Source organism: Rana temporaria, chromosome 6, assembly GCF_905171775.1.
Source record: "Rana temporaria chromosome 6, aRanTem1.1, whole genome shotgun sequence".
Classification (NCBI taxonomy): domain Eukaryota; kingdom Metazoa; phylum Chordata; class Amphibia; order Anura; family Ranidae; genus Rana; species Rana temporaria.
Genome location: NC_053494.1, coordinates 108,211,828 through 108,234,574, shown reverse-complemented (window position 1 = coordinate 108,234,574; position 22,747 = coordinate 108,211,828). Strand labels below are relative to the sequence as shown.

Below are 22,747 nucleotides of genomic sequence, written 5' to 3'. Positions count from 1 at the left end.
GTACTGGGGTCCTGTACACCCTATGAAGCATAAACAAATGAGAAAGTCTGCGAGACGCCGATACAGATACCAATGGAGCTGAGGTAAGGCACAGCTCCCAAGTTTCTCCGTCTATTGGACCTAAATCCCTCTCCCAACCCCTCCTACACGGTAGGGAGGAGGCGTCATGTGTGCAGTCAAGCAATATCTTATACACATTAGAGATCATACCCTTCCTGTCCTTGTTCATAAATACCTCTGCCATTAAGGGGTGAGTTGAAAGTCTAAGTTGTGAGAGCCTAGTTTCAGCTTGTATCGCATGCCTCAGTTGTAGATAACGATAGAATTGGGACCTATCTAGTGCAAATTCCTCTCTAAGATCTGTAAATGATTTAAAAATTGTTCCTCTATATAGCTGTGGAATGTATCGTATGCCTGCCATCTCCCAAGACCGAAAGTCCTTAAGTTTAAAGAGTTCAGTCAAGTATTTGTTGTTCCATATAGGTGTAAATGAACATATGCCTGTTATGCGTAGCAACGTCCTGGTGTACTTCCATACCGAATTCAATAGCTTAACAGTGGGCAACGAGCTCGAGATGTGCACAAGTCCTGCCTCTAGATGAGAAAGCGCGGTCAGCTCCGAGCCACAAGGCGTCACCAACAAGCGGATAGGATCTTCTGTGTCCTCGCCACCCCAGCCCCCAAGGTGCTGAAGCTGCGAGGCCACAAAGTAATATCTAGCGTGCGGAACCGCCATACCACCCTGATCCTTGGCTAGCTGTAAGGAGGAGAGACCGATGCGAGCCACCTTGTTGCCCCATATCAGACTCCTGAATTGGGCATCAATTTGAGCAAACCACATATGGGGGATCCATATCGGGGCGTTATGAAATATGTAAAGCAGCTGCGGGGCCCAAATCATCTTGACCAAGTTAGTCCTTCCTGTAACTGAAAGAGGTAACTTAAGCCAGGCCGAGCACTTTGCCCGAAACTTTCGTAAGAGTGGGGCCAAATTAAGCTGGAGATATTGGTTCGGGTCAGCCGTAACCTGGATGCCTAGATATTTGAATTCCTCCACTACTTGTATATCTCTAGCACACTCAGGTAACCGATGTGTCAGGGGATCAAGCGGTAGAAGCACGCATATTCTGTTTAAAGGAGGTACTATAGCCTCAAAATATAAAGAAAATTTTTTTTTTTTCAAATCAAATTTTTTTCACATAAAAATTAACAAATAAAAAAAAAATTTTTCACATAAAAATAATATTTTTTTTACATTAGATGGATTTGTTTGTATATTTTTAGCACGAGTTTTGGCCGTTCTTTGGCCTTTCCCCCTTGAGTTTTTCGAAAAACTGGGTGGATTTATAATTAATGTAATTTTTCACGACATATGTGTGTATTCACTTTCATATAAGATAACTAATGCAATTAGCACTAAAGGTAGAATAGTTTATATACACTATTTAATATTGATATCCTTGGACCATTAAAGACCCTCGGATCACGCTGACCATAGGGTGTGTATTATAACAGGCCCTGTGATCTGGTTTTTTTCTTTTTACTTTTTTTCATATAATATTTATAGATTTCTAATAGCACTAAATTTCCTTAATTGTCTTTAGTACACTATAAAGCCTTATATATTTGGGTTAACATAATGAATCAAAGGAATTTTGGATAAGGACTTTACTAAATGTTATATGAGATCTTGAGAATCTCCTATTAACAAGGTCAATAAAACCCATTATAACCTCATGTTAGTTTGGAGGCTTGATTCCTCTTAAATTATATATTGTTACGAATGAATTCACTCTTTTCAAAAAGAGTTTTTAATTTTGTCCACAAGATGGCCACAGTGAGCCAAGGGATCCTTGTCTTGTGCCAGACATTAGTCTTTCCCTCGGTTCCTCAGCTCTCTCTATGCTGTAGGTATTAAGACTACACTTTTTAAATTTAATCTAATTTTATATTTACGTTATCAATTCGTAGTGAGAGTACTTTCATCTCCGTTATAGAACGTTGGCGAATGCTCTATACTCTCTTCCCTGGCCGCGAGATTATGCGCGGTTGTATGGGAAATTTTTCCCTCAACAAAGATGGCGGGGTCAGTTTCTATGGACCTCCCTTTGCATTGAGTGGCTGTTATATAAGATGACACACTGCTGCTAGCCCTACCCCCATTGAGAATGTCCAATAGGACGAAACGCGTCTGGAGGCAGCGTCAGTGACGTCATCACGCCGAGGAGGAGGGCTCCGTAAGCCGGCCGGCTTTTTTACCTGTTTATATGCTGTGTTTATACTGTCTAAGTGTAAGTACAATACTTTTTTAATAAATCTGTTACCTACGATATCACGCTATTGCGTCCCTTTCTATCTTCCTGCCCGCATGTGAACCGGATTGGGTTACGCTTATCACGTTACTGTGATTATTGAGGAGGTGCTGGGTGTCTTAAATCGCAAAACAAGCATCGCTTTCAACTCCAAGTCTGCCATTTGATTGGGAATCTTGGAACATCTTAGCCCAGGGGATTCAAAGGCCGTGGCTGGGCTATAGCCAACTGCACTAAAGGCTTGCTATCTGGTAAGCTGATATATAATTTCGGTGGTGGGATCTCACACATTGTATATATGTCACCTGGTGCATTGAAAAGCTGAACATCTCTGCATGCAAATCAGCCTCTGATCAATACAGCGATTCCACTTACTCATACCATTTGTGGACTGTTGAACTTTTATATTCAATTTTTTGTTGATACTTGGCGCGGCTTTTTATATTGTTTTATTTTTTCTTGTCATCACACGCTAGCCGCTGCCTGAAATTACTGTGTTGTGATAGCGCGGTTTTTTGGTGTATATTCTATAGATCCCTTTGTCCAGCCACCATTGGAAAGCTGAAATGTCCATCCCTATAGGAAACTGTGGGTTGAGAAAGATCCGTGTCAAAGGCTTAGTCTCCGAGACTAAAGAAGGAAGGTGTCTCAGGCCATCCCAGAGTCTAAAAGATTGCGACAATGTAGGGGACAGTATCGAAGGTCTAGATTTTTGTGATGACCAAAAAAGGCTCTCTATTGAGAGGCTAGGGATCGCAAAACCTTCCATATCTATCCACTCTGGTTTTTCACATTCCGCAAAAATAGCAGAAAATTGTGCTAGTCTGGCTGCTTGGTAGTATTTAAACAGATTTGGTAGTCCCAGACCTCCTTGTGTTCTGAGCCCGTAAAGGACATTTTGTGCCACTCTATAACCTTTGCCCTCCCAAATGAATTTCAGAATTTTACTCTGTAGTGAACGGAGTTGGTCTTTTTTAACCGCTATTGGTAGAGATCTGAACAAGTAGAGTAACCTTGGTAGGAGAGTCATTTTGACTGCATTAACCCTACCTGTCCACGAAAGTTTGTGTCGAGCCCACGTCTGTAAGTCTAGCTCTAGTTTCCGAAATATAGGTGGATAATTAGCCTGGTAGAGATGTTCAATTTTGGTTGTAAGGTTTATGCCTAGGTAACGAATGGATGATTCGGCCCACTGGAACTCATAATAGGGTTTCAAGTGATTGATCACCGAGGGGAGGGTGGAAATGTTTAAGGCTTGAGATTTATTCCAATTCACCCGCAAACCCGAAATTTTCCCGAAGGACTCCAATAAGTTGCAAAGAATTGGAAGAGAGGTGGTCGGGGAAGAGATATACAGAAGAAGATCGTCTGCAAAGAGAGCGCATTTATGGATTTGGGAGCCGCAAGATACCCCCCTAATATCCGGATCCGACCTGATCGCAATAGCAAGTGTCTCAATCGCTATTGCGAAAATCAAGGGGGACAATGGACAGCCCTGTCTAGTACCTCTAGCAATACTAATGGAGCCCGAAAAAAAACCCTGTAATTTGACCCGTGCACTGGGTTCAGAGTATAAAGATTTCAACAACCCCCGGAATTGTTCTCCAAAACCCCAGCGTCGCAGAGTCTCAAAGAGGTAATCCCACGTTATAGAGTCGAACGCCTTTCGTAGGTCTAAAGAAAGGAGGAGTCCTTCCTGCCGCGGGTTCCCATCCCAGCCCGACTGAAGCAGAGAAATAATATCGATTGCTCGCCTCACCTGGTCAGGGCCCTGTCTACCAGGGACAAATCCAACCTGGTCCCTATGAATATATATTTTTATAAATGAATTTAACCTGTTGGCTAGTATCTTGGTCAATATTTTTAAGTCGTTATTGATTAGTGATATAGGTCTGTAATTTTCAACGAGCTCCGAGTCCTTATCTGGTTTGGGGATGACTGAGATAAACGCCTCATTTAAATTTGGGTGCATGGAACCGCCCTCCCTCCCCCGTTTTGAATTAAAGAATTTAGTGAGGTGAGGAGCCAAGGTTTCGTAGAAAGTCTTGTAATATGGGACTGAGAAACCATCTGGTCCAGGGGCCGAACCATCCTTAAGTCCCTTAATAACCTCTATAGTTTCTTCTATGGAGATCGGTGCCTCCATCAAGTCTACATGACTCTCCTGTAGGTTCGGGATCAATAACCGGTCCAAAAAGGAATTAATCTCGGAATGTCCGGCCATCCCTGACCCCCGATAAAGGGAGGTATAGAAGGTTTCAAATTCTTGCAGTATGCGTTTGGGGTTAAGGGTTGTTGTCCCGTCCCTGGTCTTAATCTTGGGTAGAGCGAACGAACGAAACCTCGGCGAGAGCTTGGTGGCTAGCATCGTGTTCATTTTGTTCCTATATAAGTAAAATCTAGCACTGGACCAATTTAGCGAACGTTCCGCCCTAACTGTCAAAGCTAAATTTAAAGCTAGTCGAGCGGCGTCGAGCTGCGAGGCCTGAACCGCCGTCTGATCCTTCTTATGTTGTCTGCGCAGGGTTAAAAAGTCTTTCTCAAGCTTCATCACCTCCGCAGACTTTTCCTTCTTTTTGTTAGAGGCTATCTGTATGATCCTGCCACGAATGGTAGCTTTGTGAGCTGCCCACAATATCTCGGCCGAGGTCCCCTCAACGCTATTAAGTACAAAATATTCCCTGATGGCCCCATCAATCTCTGAAACCACAATAGGGTCGTGTAGTAAAGTTTCGTTTAATTTCCAGTGTGATTTGTGAGAATCTGAGTTTTGAGTTTGTAGCGAGCAAATCACCATGGAGTGGTCCGATAGGGCTGTGTCCGTTATGTTAGCTTTCGTGACCATTGGAATATGTCTAGCAGATATGAATATATGGTCAATCCTAGAGTACGAACGATGCGGGTGAGAATAGTGGGAGTAGTCCTTTTTGTTTGGATTGAGTTCCCTCCAAATGTCTACCAGGTTATGCTGATATATCAGTTTTGCTATGTGTGAGCTAGCTCTAGTTGGGCGTGTCAATGCTGTAGCTATAGGTCTGGATTTGTCCAAGCTTAGGTCGAATGCAATGTTGGAGTCTCCTCCACACACTATCATTCCCTCCAAGAGAGGAACTAAGGTATCAAACATAGTTTTAAAAAATTCGGTCTGTCCTCTGTTGGGAGCATAGTATGAAATAAATGACACTAGAAGTCCATCCAATTCCCCCTTAACCAACAAGAATCTACCATTAGGATCTCTGTGAATCAGGAGCGGGTTAAATTTGCAAAATTTCGCAAAGAGGATAGCCACCCCTCTCGTTTTATCCTCGGCATTAGCCAGAAAAAATTGTGGATATTGCGCATGGAGAAAGGAGGGTGTGTAAGTGGTCGGAAAATGTGTCTCTTGTAATAAGATAACTGACATCCTCCGGGAATGGTAGGACTGAAACACCTTCCTTCTCTTGACGGGCGAATTCAAGCCCTGAACATTGTGTGAGGCAACTCTAACCAGGTTCGGCAAAGTCAAGTTATGTGGTGCGGTCATTGGGGAAAAAAAGTGGGTGCAATTTGGAACTTACCCCATCGACATGGAGGCATGGGAGACAGCAGAGCGAGACAAGACCGGAGCCGAGGCCTGGAACACTATATGTAAGATGACACATGCACGAACTGGCAATCAAGGAAAAAAGGTTAGTAAGAAGAAAAATAAAAGAACAAACAAAAGTAGAAATAATACATTGTAAAATATGAAATATGTCTTCACAACGAACATGGAGGGGAGATAGATCCCATCCACCTTCGTCAGACAAAACAGTAACGTAGCCCTTAACTCGGGCTACAGGACCAAACCCCGACAGCGACATAGTCCCCGTCCAGGTATGATCTGAGGCGCAAGGCAACTGCCTCAGCCCCTATCAACCCTTTAGAGTCAACAAGAAGACAGTAGCTTATCATATAACACTCTAAATATATACTATCACGGCTCAACAGTAGAATGTACGGATCACGGTCAGTGCAAAGAACATGTAACTAGAAAACAAAACAGTCTCCAAAACAGGAAAAAAAGAAAATCTTTCCCCTTTCCCTTCTTTCCCTTTCCGGGTATTTCATGGGTCCCCAGCCACGGATAGAGAACCCAGATACACTATACCTAACAGGTATAATATCCTCCGTTAAAAGCACCAAGCGGAGGAAAATTTCCAGAACAGCGGGCGAGACCGCTATGATGATTAGTTCAAGTCTTTGTGGTGTCTTTGGTGCGTCTGCTTTTGCTTGTGTGCCAAGTGGGGGATAAAGGACTTGCCGGGGTGGATCGTTTGGAAGGACCTGGTGGAAGGTTTGACGTGTCCATTGCTGAGTCCAGTGAGATCAGTTTTAAGGCTAGCAAAATTTTTTCTCCTTCAGATAGCGTGGTAAAGGCGTGAGTTTTACCCTTGAAGGCAAATTTTAAGGCAAACGGAAATCCCCACCAATATTTGATGTCCTTTTGGGACAAAATCAGCAATAAAGGTTTCAGCGATCTGCGTTTTTGTATAGTAGCTGCAGAAATGTCAGCAAAGATTTGAATATCCTGACCCAGAAAGGATATGCAGGGTTGCTGACGGGATGCCCTCATGACCTCCTCCTTTACTGAGAAGTAATGGGGTTTTACTATAATATCTCTGGGAGATCCATCCTTTCTCAGGGGGCCCAGAGACCTATGGGCCCTGTCCAGCTCCAGCTTGTGGGGTGCAATAGCGGGGATCATGCTTTTGATGAGGTCCTGGATAGCTTTGGGGATGTCTGTAACAGATTCAGGGAGACCCCTCACCCTAAAATTGTCCCTTCTGGAACGATTTTCGAGGTCGTCGATTCTAGTGAGGGCCACGTCTAGTTTTTCCTGAAGTGATTGTATTTGGTCAGTGTTCTGGTTGGTTCTGGATATAGTGATGTCCAATTTATTTTCTATGATCTCCATCCTGGAGCCCAGATTCTGGAAGTCAGCATGTATTTCCTTAGTAATGTTAACTGCTGTTTGGGCTAACCCACGTTCAAGTAGTTCAGAGAACTTCACAAAGAGCTCCCCTGCATTCTGAGGTATTTCTGATTCTGAGTGACCAGCAGCCATGGAGGCTGGTGAGGCCTGTATTACACCTTGTGCCTGGCCCTTGTAATGTAGCAGTGTGGAGTCTGACTGGGGGCCCAAGGTAGCTGCTGAGGGAGCTAGGGAACCTGGAGAGCATTGGGCCAGCAAAGGAGGGAAATTTAAAGTGGCTGGAGCGATCACTTGCCTCAGGTCAGCGTTTCCCCCTGCGTGAGGTAGTTGTTGCTGAGGCGCGGCCGCCATCTTGGAATCGGCCTGTATCTCTAGCGCCGTGTAACTCGCCTCCAGGCCCCTCCGGACCGCTCCGCTATACATGGGGGGCTCGACCGAGCGTTCCCCAATCTAATCCGACCTTCCGGGGTCTTGGCACCGCCGTGAAACCGGTGCTAGGGCTGGCGTGGGGCTGAGGCAGAGCGGAGCTCCTAGCTTACGCGGCCATCTTGGACGCCTCCGCGCATGCGCCTCCCAAACAAAGATTTCCAAGTAGACTGGGGTTGCTAGAAGTGTTGTTCAAGCTCTTTTGAAGAAGCACAAAGAAATGGCCAATGTTAAAGATGGTACACAGTGGTCGGCAAAGGAAACTTAGTGCAGCAGATGAAAGACACATCATGCTTACTTTCCTTCCACATTGGAAGATGTCCAGCAGTGCCATCAGCACAGGACAGGCGGACACCAGTGGGACCCAGGTACAGGAATTGCAGTCAAAAAGCCATACCTCGGACATGGAAACAAGGCCAAGCCACTCAACTGTGCACAAAAACATAGGAACTGGGGTAAAAAAATGGCAGCAGGTGCTATGGATTGAGGAGTCAAAATTTGAAATATTTGGCTGTAGCAGGAGGTAGTTGGTTTACAAAGGGGTGGAGAGCGGTACAATAATGAGTATCTGTAGGCAACAGTAAAGTGTGGTGGAGGTTCCTTGCAAGTTCAGGGCTGCATTACTGCAAATGGAGTTGGAGATTTGGTCAGGATCAATCGTGTCCTCAATGCTGAGAAATACAAGCAGATACTAATCCATCATGTCATACCATCAGGGAGGCATGCAATTGGCCCTAAATGTATTCTTCAGCAGGACAATGACCTCAATTATGCAGTCAATGTCATTAAAGCGGATGTGCCATGGGAAAAAAATATTAAAAGCCAGCAGCTACAAATACTGCAGCTGCTGACTTTTAATATTAGGACACTTACCTGTCCTGGAGTCCAGCGCCGATCACAGCAGAGGACGAACGATCGCTCGTCTCTCTGCTGCTCCCCCCGCCATCCACGCTGAGGGAACCAGGAAGTGAAGCGCTGCGGCTTCACTGCCCGGTTCCCTACGGCGCATGCGCGAGTCGCGCCCGCCGATTGGCTCCCGCTGTGTGCTGGGAGCCGAGTGTTCCCAGCACACAACGGGGGGGTGACGGGATGTGACGGAATGCCCGTCTTTTGCCCGTGAATGCTGGGCCGGAAGTGGGTGCAAATACCTGTCTTTAGACAGGTATCTGCACCCCCCTCCCCCCTGAAAGGTGTCAAATGTGACACCGGAGGGGGGGAGGGTTCCGATCAGCGGGACTCCACTTTAGGGTGGAGAACCGCTTTAAGAACTATCTTCCGTGTTCTGGAAGTGCTGGAAGTGATGTTTTGGCCTCCTCAGAGCCCTGATCTCAATATCATTAAGTCTGTCTCGTATTACATGAAGAGACAGAAGGATCTGAGGCAGCCTACATCCACATAAGATCTGTGGATAGTTCTCCTAGATGTTTTGAACAACCTACCTTCCAAGTTCCTTCAACAACTGTGGGCAAGTATACCTAGAAGAATTGATGCTGTTTGGAAGACAAAGGATGGTCACACCAACTACGGAATTTATTTGGATTTCTCTTCTGTTCATTTCATTTTCTTTTTAACTAATTTTGTTAACTGATAAAAACAAACTATTAACACTTCCATTTCAGACAGCATTTATAATTGACACCTTTTTTCACACCTGTTTAAAACTTTTGCACAGTACTTTACATACTTTGATGGGAAGATGTTAAATTTACTATCAATTAGGCCTTGTACACACGGTAGGACAAAACCGATGAGAATGGTCCGACGGACCGTTTTCATCGGTTCACCGCTGAAGTGGCCTGATGGTCTGATGTGTGTACACACCATTAGTTCAAAAACCGATCGGGTCAGAACGCGATGACGTAAAACACACAACGTGCTGAAAAAAACGAAGTTCAATGCTTCCAAGCATGCGTCGACTTGATCCTGAGCATGCGCGGGTTTTGAACCGATGCTTTTCTGTACTAACCATCGGTTTGGTCCGATCGGGCAGCGGTCCATCGGTTCGGTTTTGAAGCATGTTTTAAAATTTTGGACCGAAAGAAAAAAAACAGACCGATGGGCTATACACACGGTCGGTTTGAACCGATGAAACTGAACCTCGGTCCATTCTCATCGGTTTTGTCCGACCGTGTGTACGGGGCCTTACAGTATATAATGTGAGGACCTACCTAAATAATATAATAAAATTAAGTGCAGTCTAGTATGTATCCAGAATGTAATGTATGCGGCCAGCTAAAGACTGAACTGCAAGCAATACTAAATTGCACAGTTGGAACAAATATGTATTTCTTGCTAGTCTCCCTGGACTAAGATATGGCAATTGTGTTTAGTGAATCTTGTGAATTACATAATACTACCACACTGCACAGCGAGAAAAGTAACATACTTGTTCCTGGTCCACCAATGCCGCTTTCCATGCCACCCCCCTGTCCCTAGCCTTCCACAGAACACTAAATCTGCATCAACCATCAAGACACACAAGCCAACAAACTTGCGCAGATAGATACTAAATCTAACCTGACCATCATACTTTCATTATTAAAAAACAGAAATGGTCTCTGAAGATGTGGATTTCCCTTACCCTGTCCAAGGTGTGATGGCTTCTGAGATACAACATGTCCACTGTTATCCAAAACATACTGGGTGCTGATCTCATCGGCAGCAGTCTTGGTTGTCATATGCACCTAGGGTAAGAGGGAGCAAACATGTCAGAACAAAGGAGTTCTATCAGAACCAAACCATGATGCTGTGAAAATGTTACACTGCAGCTGAAAGCATACAAGGTATTCTGTGAATGGACAAGGGTAGTAAACGACAGGATCTTCCCTTATCAATTCACAGAATGCTTTGTATTCTTTGTAAAGAATATAGTGAGTTTTGTGACTAAACAAGGGAAAAGGAAAAATGAGTCAGAGACACTCATACCTGCAGCACAAGAAATAAAGTGCCTCCTTTACTTTCCAGTATGAATGAAACTAGTTTTTTTTTTTACCTTACACAGCGGGTCTGGACCTGGGATTAGCATCAATGCAGATAACTTGTTTGCACACAGCACAAGTCAGAACATTTTTATTTTTTTTTCTCTGGAGTTGAGCTAACTGTGTAAACCTTTATGGGCAGAAGTATGAAAGCGGACATTGCAGGCCTAATTATTTTTGAAGAAAACCGTAAATGAAGTTGGGCTTATAATTGTACATTTTGTTTTTAAATGTATCTGTATACAAGACCTAAAAACATACCAGTATAAGACCCGGTTCACACTGGGGCGACACGTCAGGCGGGTCGCGTCCCATTCAATGCAATGGGAACCGTTCTAATAGGAGCGACGCAAGTCGCTCCGACTTAGAAAAAGGTTCCTGTACGACTTCGGGGGAGGCTTGGGGCAACCTGCATTGACTTCTATACAGAAGTCGTTTTGCAAATCGCCTCTTGCAGAGTCGCCCCCGAAGTCGTGTCGCTGCTATGTGAACCGACTCTAAAAGAGAGAAGGACAGAGAAGAGGTGAATGTTTACCTTTAGCTTTTATACACAAAGTTTTTTTTTGTTTTTTTTTATAAATTCACTCTTTATGATGCCCACTAAAAAGTCTAACTTGTCTAAATTTCCTAAGCATTCATCAAGGAATGTAGCCTGAATGTGGTGATGATAACTGGCAAGCGTTCTAAATGTGAGGTTGATGACTGGAGGGCGTGGCCTGAATGTGGGAGTAACAAATGGTAAGTTTCCTGAATGTGGGGGTGACAACTAGTGTTATTTACTCCTGCACACTGTATTACAGACCACCGCAATCTGTGTTACTTAGGCTGCTTTCACATTGAGGCGTGCAGCCGCGGTGACGGTATAGCCGCGCTATTTGTAGCGCGGCTATACCGTATACCGTATTTACCGCGATATTCGGGCGCTAGCGGTGAGGCTTTAACCCCCGCTAGCGGCCGAAAAAGGGTTAATACCGCCCGATTTCAATGGGAAGGCGCGGTATAGGAGCGGTGAACACACCGCTCCTATACCGCGGTAAAGATGCGGCTAGCAGGACTTTTGGTGCGCTCCTGCTAGCGTACCGCTTCAATGTGAAAGCCTTCGGGCTTTCCCATTGAACACTACAGGGCATGATTTTTCATGCGGTATAGCAGCGCTATTTTTAGCGCTGTACCGCATGAAAAACGCCCCAATGTGAAAGGGGCCTTACTCCTGCCCTCTACAATAAATACTAGGTCTTCAATTTCAGGGATTCTAGGAAATATTTAGCATGTTAATGTATTATCCCTATCAAGATTTTTTTGATCAGAACCTTTTGCTCTAAGGTTGGCCATAGATTATATACACACACACACACACACACACACACACACATATATATATACACACACATACATACACTAGGGGTGCACCGAATGGAAATTTTGGTGCCAAAAACGAAACCGAAAAAGGAAGAATACACTAGGCCGAAAACCGAAACCAATACCGAAAATGACTGTTTTTAAAAAATATTTTTATATATTTTAAATAAAATGTATACATTTTTATATAACACATTGCTAATAGTATTAGCAAAAATTTCCATGCGGTGCACCTCTAGCAGATATGATGCAGGAGATGGTCAGAGACTGCAGACATAATACAGGAGATGGTCAGAGACTGGGGAAACGGTACAGGAGATGGTCAGAGACTGCAGACATGGTACAGGAGATCAATGCAGCCTCACCAGTGCCCATCATATGCAGCCTGCCTGTGCCTCACCAGTGCCCATCATATGCAGCCTGCCAGTGTGCAGCAGCCTACCAGTGCCCATCATTTGCAGCCTGCCTGAGCCACACCAGTGCCAATGCCTCAACAGTGCCCAGCAATCTACCAGTGCCCGTCATGCAGCCTGCCTGTGCCGGATCAGCGGCGATCTCAGTGTGTCACGGAGCTGTATTTGAACTACCCGGGTCGCGGACTGTGCAGTTAAGCTCTGTGACACACAGAGATCGTGGCAAGGAGGGGAAGAGGAGAGAGGAGAGGACTGGAGTGCTCCAGAACAACACCCATCGTAATGGGCGGCACCATTATCAGTGTTGTGCCGAAAACACAATTTTCAGCCAATATGTTTCGTCAGATCCCCAATATATACATACATACATACACAGTTGTGCTCACAAGTTTACATACCCTGGCAGAATTTATGATTTCTTGGCCATTTTTCAGAGAATATGAATAACACAAAAACATTTCTTTCACTCATGGTTAGTGTTTGGCTGAAGCCATGTATTATCAAATCAACTGTGTTTACTCTTTTTAAATCATAATGGCAACAGAAACTACCCAAATGACCCTGGTCAAAAGTTTACATACCCTGGTGATTTTGGCATGATAACATGCACACAAGTTGAAACAAAGGGGTTTGAATGGCTATTAACCACTTAACCCCCGGACCATATTGCTGGTCAAAGACCAGAGTACTTTTTGCGATTTCGGCACTGCGTCGCTTTAACTGACAATTGCGCTGTCGTGCGACGTGGCTCCCAAACAAAATTGGCGTCCTTTTTTTCCCACAAATAGAGCTTTCTTTTGGTGGTATTTGATCACCTCTGCGGTTTTTGTTTTTGCGCTATAAACAAAAATAGAGCGACAATTTTGAAAAAAAATTATATTTTTTTACTTTTTGCTGTAATAAATATCCCCCAAAAATATATAAAAAAAATATTTTTTTCCTCAGTTTAGGCCGATACGTATTCTTCTACATATTTTTCGTTAAAAAAAAAAAAAAATCGCAATAAGTGTTTATTGATTGGTTTGCGCAAAAGTTATAGCGTTTACAAAATAGGGGGTATTTTTATGGCATTTTTATATGGTCCCCGCTCTGTAACGAGCGATCGCGTGTGGCCGGCGGCAATCGCGCCAGCCAGGCAAGCGCACGGGAGTCAGGGGCGAGAGAGCTGACGTAGTATGACGGGCTCTCGCGCAGGAGAGCCAACCTGCCGCCGTAGAATGACGTCGGCAAGCAGTTAAAGTTAACCATCCTCACCTGTGATCCATTTGCTTGTAATTAGTGTGTGTGTGTGTACAAAAGGTCAATGAGTTTTTGGACTCCTGACAGACCCTTGCATCTTTCATCTAGTGCTGCACTGACGTTTCTGGATTCCGAGTCATGGGGAAAGCAAAAGAATTGTAAAAAGGATCTGTGGAAAAGGAATATAAAAAGATATCCAAGGAATTGAGAATGCCAATCAGCAGTGTACAAACTCTAATCAAGAAGTGGAAAACGAGGGGTTCTGTTGAAACCAAACCACGGTCAGGTAGACCAACTCAGATTTCAGCCACAACTGTCAAGAAAATTGTTTGGGGTGCAAAAAAAAAACCACAAATAACTTCAGGTGAAATACAGGACTCTCTGAAAACATGTGGTGTGGCTGTTTCAAGATGTACAATAAGGAGGCACTTGAAGAAACATGGGCTGCATGGTCGATTCGCCAGAAGAAAACCATTGCTATGCAAATGCCACAAAGTATCCCGCTTACAATACACCAAACAGCACAGAGATAAGCCTCAAACCTTCTGGCACAAAGTCATTTGGAGTGATGAGATCAAACTTTTGCTTTTTGGCCACAACCATAAACGCTACATTTGGAGAGGAGTCAACAAGGCCTACGATGAAAGGTACGGAGGTGGCTCGCTGATGTTTTGGGGATGTGTGAGCTACAAAGGCACAGGAAATTTGGTCAAAATTGTTGGCAAGATGAATGCAGTATGTTATCAAAAAATACTGGAGGAACATTTGCATTTATCAGCCAGGAAGCTGCGCATGGGACGTACTTGGACATTCCAACATGACAATAATCCAAAACACAAGGCCAAGTCGATCTGTCACTGGCTACAGCAGAATAAAGTGAAGGTTCTGGAGTGGCCATCTCAGTCTCCAGACCTCAATATCATTGAGCCACTCTGGGGAGATCTCAAAACAAGCAGTTCATGCAAGACAGCCCAAGAATTTACAGGAACTGGAGGCTTTTTGCCAAGAGGAATGGGCAGCTTTACCATCCGAGAAGATAAAAAGCCTCATCCACAAATACCACAAAAGACTTCAAGCTGTCATTGATGTTAAAGGGGGCAATACACGGTATTAAGAACTGGGGTATGTAAACATTTGATCAGGATCATTTGGGTAGTTTCTGTTGTCATTATGATATAAAAAGAGTAAACAAAGCTGATTGATAATAAATGTCTTCAACCAAATACTCTAACCATGAGTGAAAGAAACGTTTTTTGTGTCATCATTCATATTTTCTGAAATACTGCCAAGAAATCATAAATTCTGCCTGGGTATATAAACTTATGAGCACAACTGTGTATATTATATATATATATATATATATATATATATATATATATATATATATATATATATATATACATACATACACACACACACACTGGGTTCATGGGCTGAAGATATCATTGATATATCAAAGTATCAGTATTCAGTACTAAAAGTTCCTCACAGAAAATGACTAAATTTAAACAACACTGAAAATTGTAATCTGAGAGGTGATACACCAAGCAGAGAGGCAGCAAGCAACTAAACTTGAGGAGCAGCCTGGAGTTTGGTTGCAGTAATATCAAATAACTCAAAATGACAACTGAGTGGACATTCAGACTTAGTGGTTGTTGGGCCACTGTATCCTTTTCATACCATCCTCTGTGATTCCTAATGATAGGTGCCCCTGTGTGTGCGCTTTTAAAAAAAAAATGCCATCTATATCTTATTTCAGAGTGCCGCGCGGTGCTCATGTGAGCAGCCACCTCTTCCCTGACAGTTACAGTGGGAGGAGCTGAGAATCCCCCGCTGCCACCAGCCTGGAGGAAAAGAGGGATGGAGAGAGGTGGCCGGTCATGTGAGCACCGCTCTGAAAAAAGGTATAGACGCCATTGTTTTTATAAAGCACAAAAACTGGGGCACCTATCATTATGAAATAAAGAGGATTGTATTGAAATGTAAAAGTAATTTCAGCAGCAGGAGGGGAGGGGCGGGCACTGTCACTAGCAGACAGGAAGGGAGGGAAGGAGGGGGGAGACGACAGAGTAGGACACAGGAGAGCTGCGGATGATGGAGGCGTGTAAACTGACCACAGTGTCAGGGCTCAGAAGCCATGATAAACCATGGTCCGTTCACAGGGGAGGGCAGAACAAGGCAGAATCAGCCAGGTATTCTAGGTGATAAAAAAGGATCAAATTACACAGCACAAGCACTGTGCTGTATAATATGCTTTAAAGTAACAGGATCCTTTTTTTTTTTTTTTTTTTTTTTTTTAGGGCAACAAACGCTTTTGAGGACACAATTGACATTTTATTAGTTAAATCACACTTGCCTGAACTGAAAACATCTGGATGACAGATGTGGGTTAATCTACTAAATCTCTACACAATAAGATGTGTGGATATTTGCTTCACTTCAGCCAATCATATGCAGATGAAATAAGTAAACAGAAGTTACTTTTCACACGATTGTCTTATTGAGGTTAATATTTAAACAATTTAATGTGAAGATTGCAAATATTTTTTTAGTAAATCTGCCTCATTGTCTTTACATATCAGCATGAATTCTCTCCAGTAAAAACAATTTGGCTTACCTCTGCTACAGAGCAGATCGAACCCAAAGCTTCCCCACGAAATCCATAGGTCTCCAAAGCTTCCAAGTCGTCGTGATTAGTAATTTTGGAGGTGTAGTGTTTGATGCCCATAACAGGAGCATCTGCTGCTTTAATTCCATCCCCATTGTCCTGAACCTCGATCTTGTCAAATCCAAAGTTCTCCTAAAAAACATAAGCTGTACTGAATAATATGTTTCATATAATATGAAGTAGTGCTGCACAGATACCAATACTACTATTGGTGCCGATACCGAGCATTTGCACGAGTACTTGTACTCATGCAAATGCTCCGAAGCTTGACCTGATACTTGGATAGTCAGGAACAATCGGTGCGGCAAGTTACAATCACGATCTCTCTGCGTGGCTTTCAATAAAGCAGCTGACAGACGCTTCTCCTCCTCCTCTCCCTCCCGCGGATTTCAATAAATCAGCTGAAAGCAGGGAGATCGGTGATTGCAACTCCCCCCACCGCTGCACCAATCATTTCTGACTGTCCCCTGTGTCCTTCGCATGCTCCTCCGGTGTTCTCCTCTGGTCCCCCCTGTGCTCCTTCATCCCCCCTCTCCAAGATCTTTCAGGGTGGAGCCGATAGATAGAGATATATATATATATTATATACAACAAAAGGCAAAGAATTGTCCTCCAACAAACACGAAACAACGTGGTTTTTCAGCTCTTTAGCGCCACACTTTGGGCAACTTCTGCTAATGTTGTCTTATGGCGAGCATTGCTTCTGAGCATGCGTGTTTGTACTTTGGATTTTTTTTCCGACGGACTTGTGTACACACGATCGGAAAATCCGACAAGAACATTTTAAAGCATGCTATCCCACATTTGTTGTCGGAAATTCTGACAACAATTGTCCAATGGAGCATACAAATGGTCGGATTATCCGACAACATCCTGCCATCACACTTTTCCCGTCGGAAAATCAGATCGTGTGTATGGTCCTTAAGGCAGATTGAAAAATCACAGCAGTCTAAATTCACATTGAACTAAAGGGTATTCAAAATTGCATCCCTCAATCGTATCGGAATCGCATCTGAACAATTATTACATTTTTTATTAAATTCTTTATGTAATTCGGCATGTATCAAAAAAATTATAAAATGTTGCCAAGTGTACAATACTTACTAGTTTTATTTCAATGCTGTTAGCATTAGCATCCAAGGCATTCTCCACAAGCTCCTTAACCACACTGACTACAGAAGTAATCACCTGGGAGCTGGATAGTAATCGGATGGTTTCTGACGGCAAGTGGTGCATCTCAAGCTAAAAGACTGCTAAGCAAATAAAAAACACAGCAAAGTCAAATATATAACAAATGCCTGACTGAAAACATAGGAAACCAATATGTCTACAAAAGAGCCAAAAGACCTCTATAACAGCCCACACACAGCACCACATTTTCTCTGGAAGGCTTTGCACAAGTACAAGAAATCTACGATTACGCCTGCGAGGGTAAAATGTATCAATATGAGTGGTTTCCAGCTGGCACAATGTGGTGTCCGTCCAATAAAGCATAAAGGGGTTGTAAAGGTTTGTTGTTTATTTTCTAAATGGGTTCCTTTAAGCTAGTGCATTGTTGGTTCACTTACCTTTTTCTTCAATAGATTCCTGCTCGTTTTTACTAGGGGAATCGGCTATTTATTTTAAAATATGTGCAGTACTTACCCGTTTACGAGATGCATCCTCTCCGTCGCTTCCGGGTATGGGCTTCGGGAATGGGCGTTCCTTCTTGATTGACAGGCTTCCGAGAAGCTTCCGACGGTCGCATCCATCGCGTCACGATTTTCCGAAAGAAGCCGAACGTCGGTGCGCAGGCGCAGTATAGAGCCGCACCGACGTTCGGCTTCTTTCGGCTACGAGTGACGCGATGGATGCGACCGTCGGAAGCCTCTCGGAAGACTGTCAATCAAGAAGGAACGCCCGCTCCCGAAGACCCATACCCGGAAGCGACGGAAGAAGATGCAGCTCGAAAACGGGTAAGTACTGCTCATATTTTAATACAAATAGCTGATTCCCCTAGACCGAACGAGCAGGAAGCTAAGGGGAGAAAAAATTTTTTTTTACAAATGGGTGAACTCCCGCTTTAAAGGAACCTATTTAGAAAATAAAAAACAAACCTTTACAACCCCTATAAGGGAAGGATATGATGTCATTGATGTGTGGATTCTCTGTTCCCTGTACACTTCCCCTTTAAGCAGTCAGTCTTCCTTGTTCAGCCATTCAACTTTCCATGCCACCTCTCCACTCCCAGTCTTCTCAATGTGCAATTACCATGTATCTATGGGCAATTTTTATTTTTCTAGTTTTGGATTGAGTAAGGAAAGATTAGAACCAGTATCAGTTTTTACTGTTTGCAGGGCTTCGTTATAGAGAGATTTCCCTCCCATCCTGTTCTGGTGACACTGTGTTACCAGACAGAAAGTAAGGGAACTCTTCTACAGCAACACAGACAGAGGGCAAAATGCTTTTTTTTTTAAAGCGGAGTTCCACCCATTTTATGAACATTCTCCCTTTTGTATTCCCTTAGCTCATCCTGTTCCATCGCATACTAGCCCATTATGTTGCACTTACATGCAAAGGAAGCCCACAATGTCACTGATGTCTCCGCTGTGTGGAAGCGTGCATCTTCAACCCTCTTCTTTCTGGGGCCGTGGACTCCGGCTCTCTAATTGGCCAGAGTTGCGTGATGTCACTCCCGCGCATGCTAGTGGGAGCCGCCAGTCAAAGCACAAAGCCCTTTAGAAATGTCACGATCGTGCCTTTTCTTCCATGCGCATGTGCCAATGACATCGACGTAAGCGTATATGGTAAATGCTAATGGGGAAGGTAGTGCTGCGCTAATAGGTGGTGGATGGACAGGTGTATGGACAAGTGAGGGAAGGAAATGGAAGATGGTATAACTGAGATTAGGAGCAGTATAACCAAAATGGCATAAACAAAAAAGTAAAAATGATCAGTGAACAATAATGGTGCAAATCATGTAACTCCACAAGTTTCTCTTGATGTGATAAAATACACTATGAATAAAGTGATGGATGGTGCAAAAAATTATGTGTAACACAACGCCCAAATAACTGTGATGGGTAACGGTATTAAGCTGGTGATAAGCAGTCCATAAACAAGGCTTGAGCTATGTCAGCAAAAAGTATATAAATAGTATTTTTAAAAGTCCAAAAAATAAGAAAAAGTGCTAGTGTGGGTCCACAATGTGAAGTGGAAGGGGGATGGGTATCCAGTGATCCTTTTAAGATGAATGAGGATGTCCCCTTACCTTACTGCTGTAAGGTAACAGCATATAGATCCAACCACATTAGATGGTTAACCAGATGGGCTCTGATCCAGAAACGACAGGTACTCCTTGGAAATCTCGTCCCAGATTGATCAGTATCTCGCCCCAAAGAAATAAAGCATCGATAGTGTGATACCGTTTTGAAATTTTAATTCTCATAAATAATAGACAAGGGTACTCACATAGTTTAAAATACAATTAAGCATGTAAAAAAAGAGGGGCAGTCTTACTTTTTTGTTTATGCCATTTTGGTTATACTGCTCCTAATCTCAGTTATACCATCTTCCATTTCCTTCCCTCACTTGTCCATACACCTGTCCATCCACCACCTATTAGCGCAGCACTACCTTCCCCATTAGCAATTACGTATGGTTTGATACACCTTTCAGTGCCGCAGCTGTACCCCCACCCCTCCTCACCCCCCTTCCCCCCTCCCTTTTTTCCCCTGATAAGCGCGGTAATATCCATTTTTTCAGTATATGGGAAATATCTCCTAAACCGTACAAGTTTAGGAGATATTTCCAGTACCTACAGATAAGCCTTAATATAGGCTTAAATGAAGGTACAAGTGGTTACACAAGGTTTACAACCACTTTAACCAAGCCCTGGAGCTACCAACATGTAATGCAAGGGCCTGCCTGATTGGATAGATGATGTAGGCTCTCATTTTACATAGTTTTTGTAAACCAGATGTGTGTGGTGAGCTTAAAGGATAAGTTCGCCTTTTAAAAGGAAAAAAATAAACATAAATGCACATCCTTTTGCAGGTAAAAAAAATGTGCCTTTATTTATTTTAACCAGAACCTGTAAAGCATTGTGCCACAATCAGTGTTGCTCATCTTACTTTAAAAAAGTAATTAGTTACAGTTACAAATTACTTCTCCGAAAAAGTAATTGCGTTAGTGACTCAGTTACTACATTGAAAAAGTAATTAGTTACTCAGCAAAGTAACTGACTTTTTTTTTGCCGGCATAAAAGACGACCCCCTAATTTTCCAGCTAAAATGTTGGTTTTGGGATATACTCACTGTATAAGACGACCCCTCACTTTGTCGACAGCCCCGGCCGAGGGGACACTTTACAGCTACAGTAATCAAGAAAAAAAAATGTGCAGGCAGTGGAGCCATGGCACGGATTTCTCTGCAATGCATAGAATGGTTGTTTCATCCCCCCCACTCATGCCAATACAGGATGCACCGAGTTACTCTGAGCTTGCCTTCACAAATCTTATGGCAAATAAGTAATTTATGTCTTGTTGTAAACTGTACTAGGCTGCAATTGCCCTGCTTTATCACCAGCCGGTATAAAAGCAAACTTCGTTTTTTTTTTTTCATTACAAAGCTAAAGGCATTAATTACCAGTACAGTAGTAAATGCATGCATTAGATCGTAGATGACTGAACTTCAGTCATCTACGATCTAATGCATGCATTTACTGTACTGGTAATTTAAGTCTTTAGCTTTGGAATTAAAAAAAAAAAAAGTTTGCTGGTGATAAAGCAGGGCAATTGCAGCCTAGTACAGTCACTTCACATTTAATCGCCCGCTCGGTGGTGGAGTGCTTACCGTCCTACGTCCTTGGCTTGGTGCCATGGCTGGGATGGCCACTCCCTGCTGTGCTGTGGGTGACTCCACGGGCGGGCGGGCGGCCTCCTCCTGGCGGCTCCGGACTGTGAGGGAGGGAGGAGGAGGGGAGAGGGAGCCGGCAGCCATCCATTATTAAAAAAGCGCGCCTCCTCCTCTGACTGTTCCGTGATAGGCGGAACACTAATTTTCTCAGCCTCGGACGAGAGGACATCCGTGATAGGCTGAACACTAAACAGAGGCTCTGCTGGGAAAATTAGTGTTCCGCCTATCACGGAACAGTCAGAGGAGGAGGCGCGCTTTTTTAATAATGGATGGCCGACGGCTGCTGACACAGGTAGGAGTTATTTGCGGTAACGCCGCCCAAGTAATGGGAACGGCGTTATCGTGAGGGGAAGAGTAATCAGGTAGATTACTCGTTAACCTCAAAAGGGGCTGCGTTAGGTAACGGCGTTTATTTTAACGCCGTTACTTACAATGCCTGGATCTTGCAACGCCTCATTACAGTCTCTGCCTCTACCTTAGATATAGCTGAACAAAGATCAGATCGGCTTTATTGGACTCTATCATATAGTAACCCGGGAGAGATGTCACATCACTTTCGGATTACTCGGATGTAAATGGCACCATTTTTAAAAATGAAAAGCATTTAATCACACCGATCTTGGCTTTTAAGCGCAGAAGAATCTGGAGGGATAAAGAGTACCTGTCACTTCCTATTGCTGTCACAAGGGATGCTTACATCCCTTGTGACAGCAATAAAAGTGATAAAAAAAATATTTAAAGCAATAATGTAAAAATAAAATAAGTTTTTTTAAAGTTTAAAGTGCCCCTTCCCCCCCCCCCCCCCCCCCGTGCTCGAACGTGCCCATTTGTCCCGTATGCACGCAAACAGCGATCATCCCACACATGGGGTAACACTGTGAACATCAGATCATGGGCAGTAACTCTAGCACCAGACCTCCTGTGTAAATCTAAAGCGGTTCCCTGTGAATAGTAAAATGTGAGTAATTTGTCGCTGTTGTATGGGCGTACGTAATTTTAAAGCGTTTGATAGCTATTACCTCGGCGTAAAATCTTTAATATCTTACCAAAAAATTGTGTTGTATTTCATATTTTTGTTGCATTAAAATTCATAAAAGTGTATTTTTTCAAAAGAATCTCATACTGTGACAAAAAAAATTCATATAGAATCCATACAATAAAATAATAACATCTAGCGATTTCATGCGAACTTTTTATCTGCAAAAAAAAACTATTCTGTGGTTGTTCTGCGTTACATGTGAATACTGCACAGTGCATGCCATCCATTCCATATCAATGTTATAGAACTTGTAAATAAATCTAGTATTCATTCACCACCCAAAACCAAGGTCTGACATGGCAACAAGTCTGTACAGAGCCTGAGGGGAGATGACTTCTATTATACCTGCACCACTCACTTTCACAACAAGTAGAACTATCTCTGCTTCACATGACCCATTCACGCTTCCGGGACGCTGGCTGATGACGTCTCTAGAGTGCGACCGCCCCGTTCTGTGGACGTCA

The 22,747-nt window shown here is 43.5% G+C and overlaps 1 protein-coding gene across 5 annotated transcripts in view; it reads right to left on the bottom strand.

Annotated features, from left to right (window-relative positions):
* The window catches only part of PMS1 (PMS1 homolog 1, mismatch repair system component), a 140,356-nt gene extending 117,612 nt beyond the window's left edge, over positions 1 to 22,744 (bottom strand). For 2 of the 5 annotated variants that reach the window (XM_040357155.1, XM_040357159.1), the window contains exons 1-4: positions 22,642 to 22,744; positions 17,454 to 17,602; positions 16,299 to 16,481; positions 10,274 to 10,376 (exon numbers count right to left, since the gene is read on the bottom strand). In XM_040357155.1, coding sequence (XP_040213089.1) covers positions 10,274 to 10,376; positions 16,299 to 16,481; positions 17,454 to 17,585 — 418 coding nt within the window. In that variant the 5' untranslated portion in view covers positions 17,586 to 17,602; positions 22,642 to 22,744. Of the gene's footprint in view, positions 1 to 10,273; positions 10,377 to 16,298; positions 16,482 to 17,453; positions 17,603 to 19,599; positions 19,636 to 22,628 lie in introns of those variants that run through there. The other 3 variants (XM_040357157.1, XM_040357156.1, XM_040357158.1) reach the window with 3 other exon arrangements.
* Positions 22,745 to 22,747: the final 3 nt, after the last annotated feature.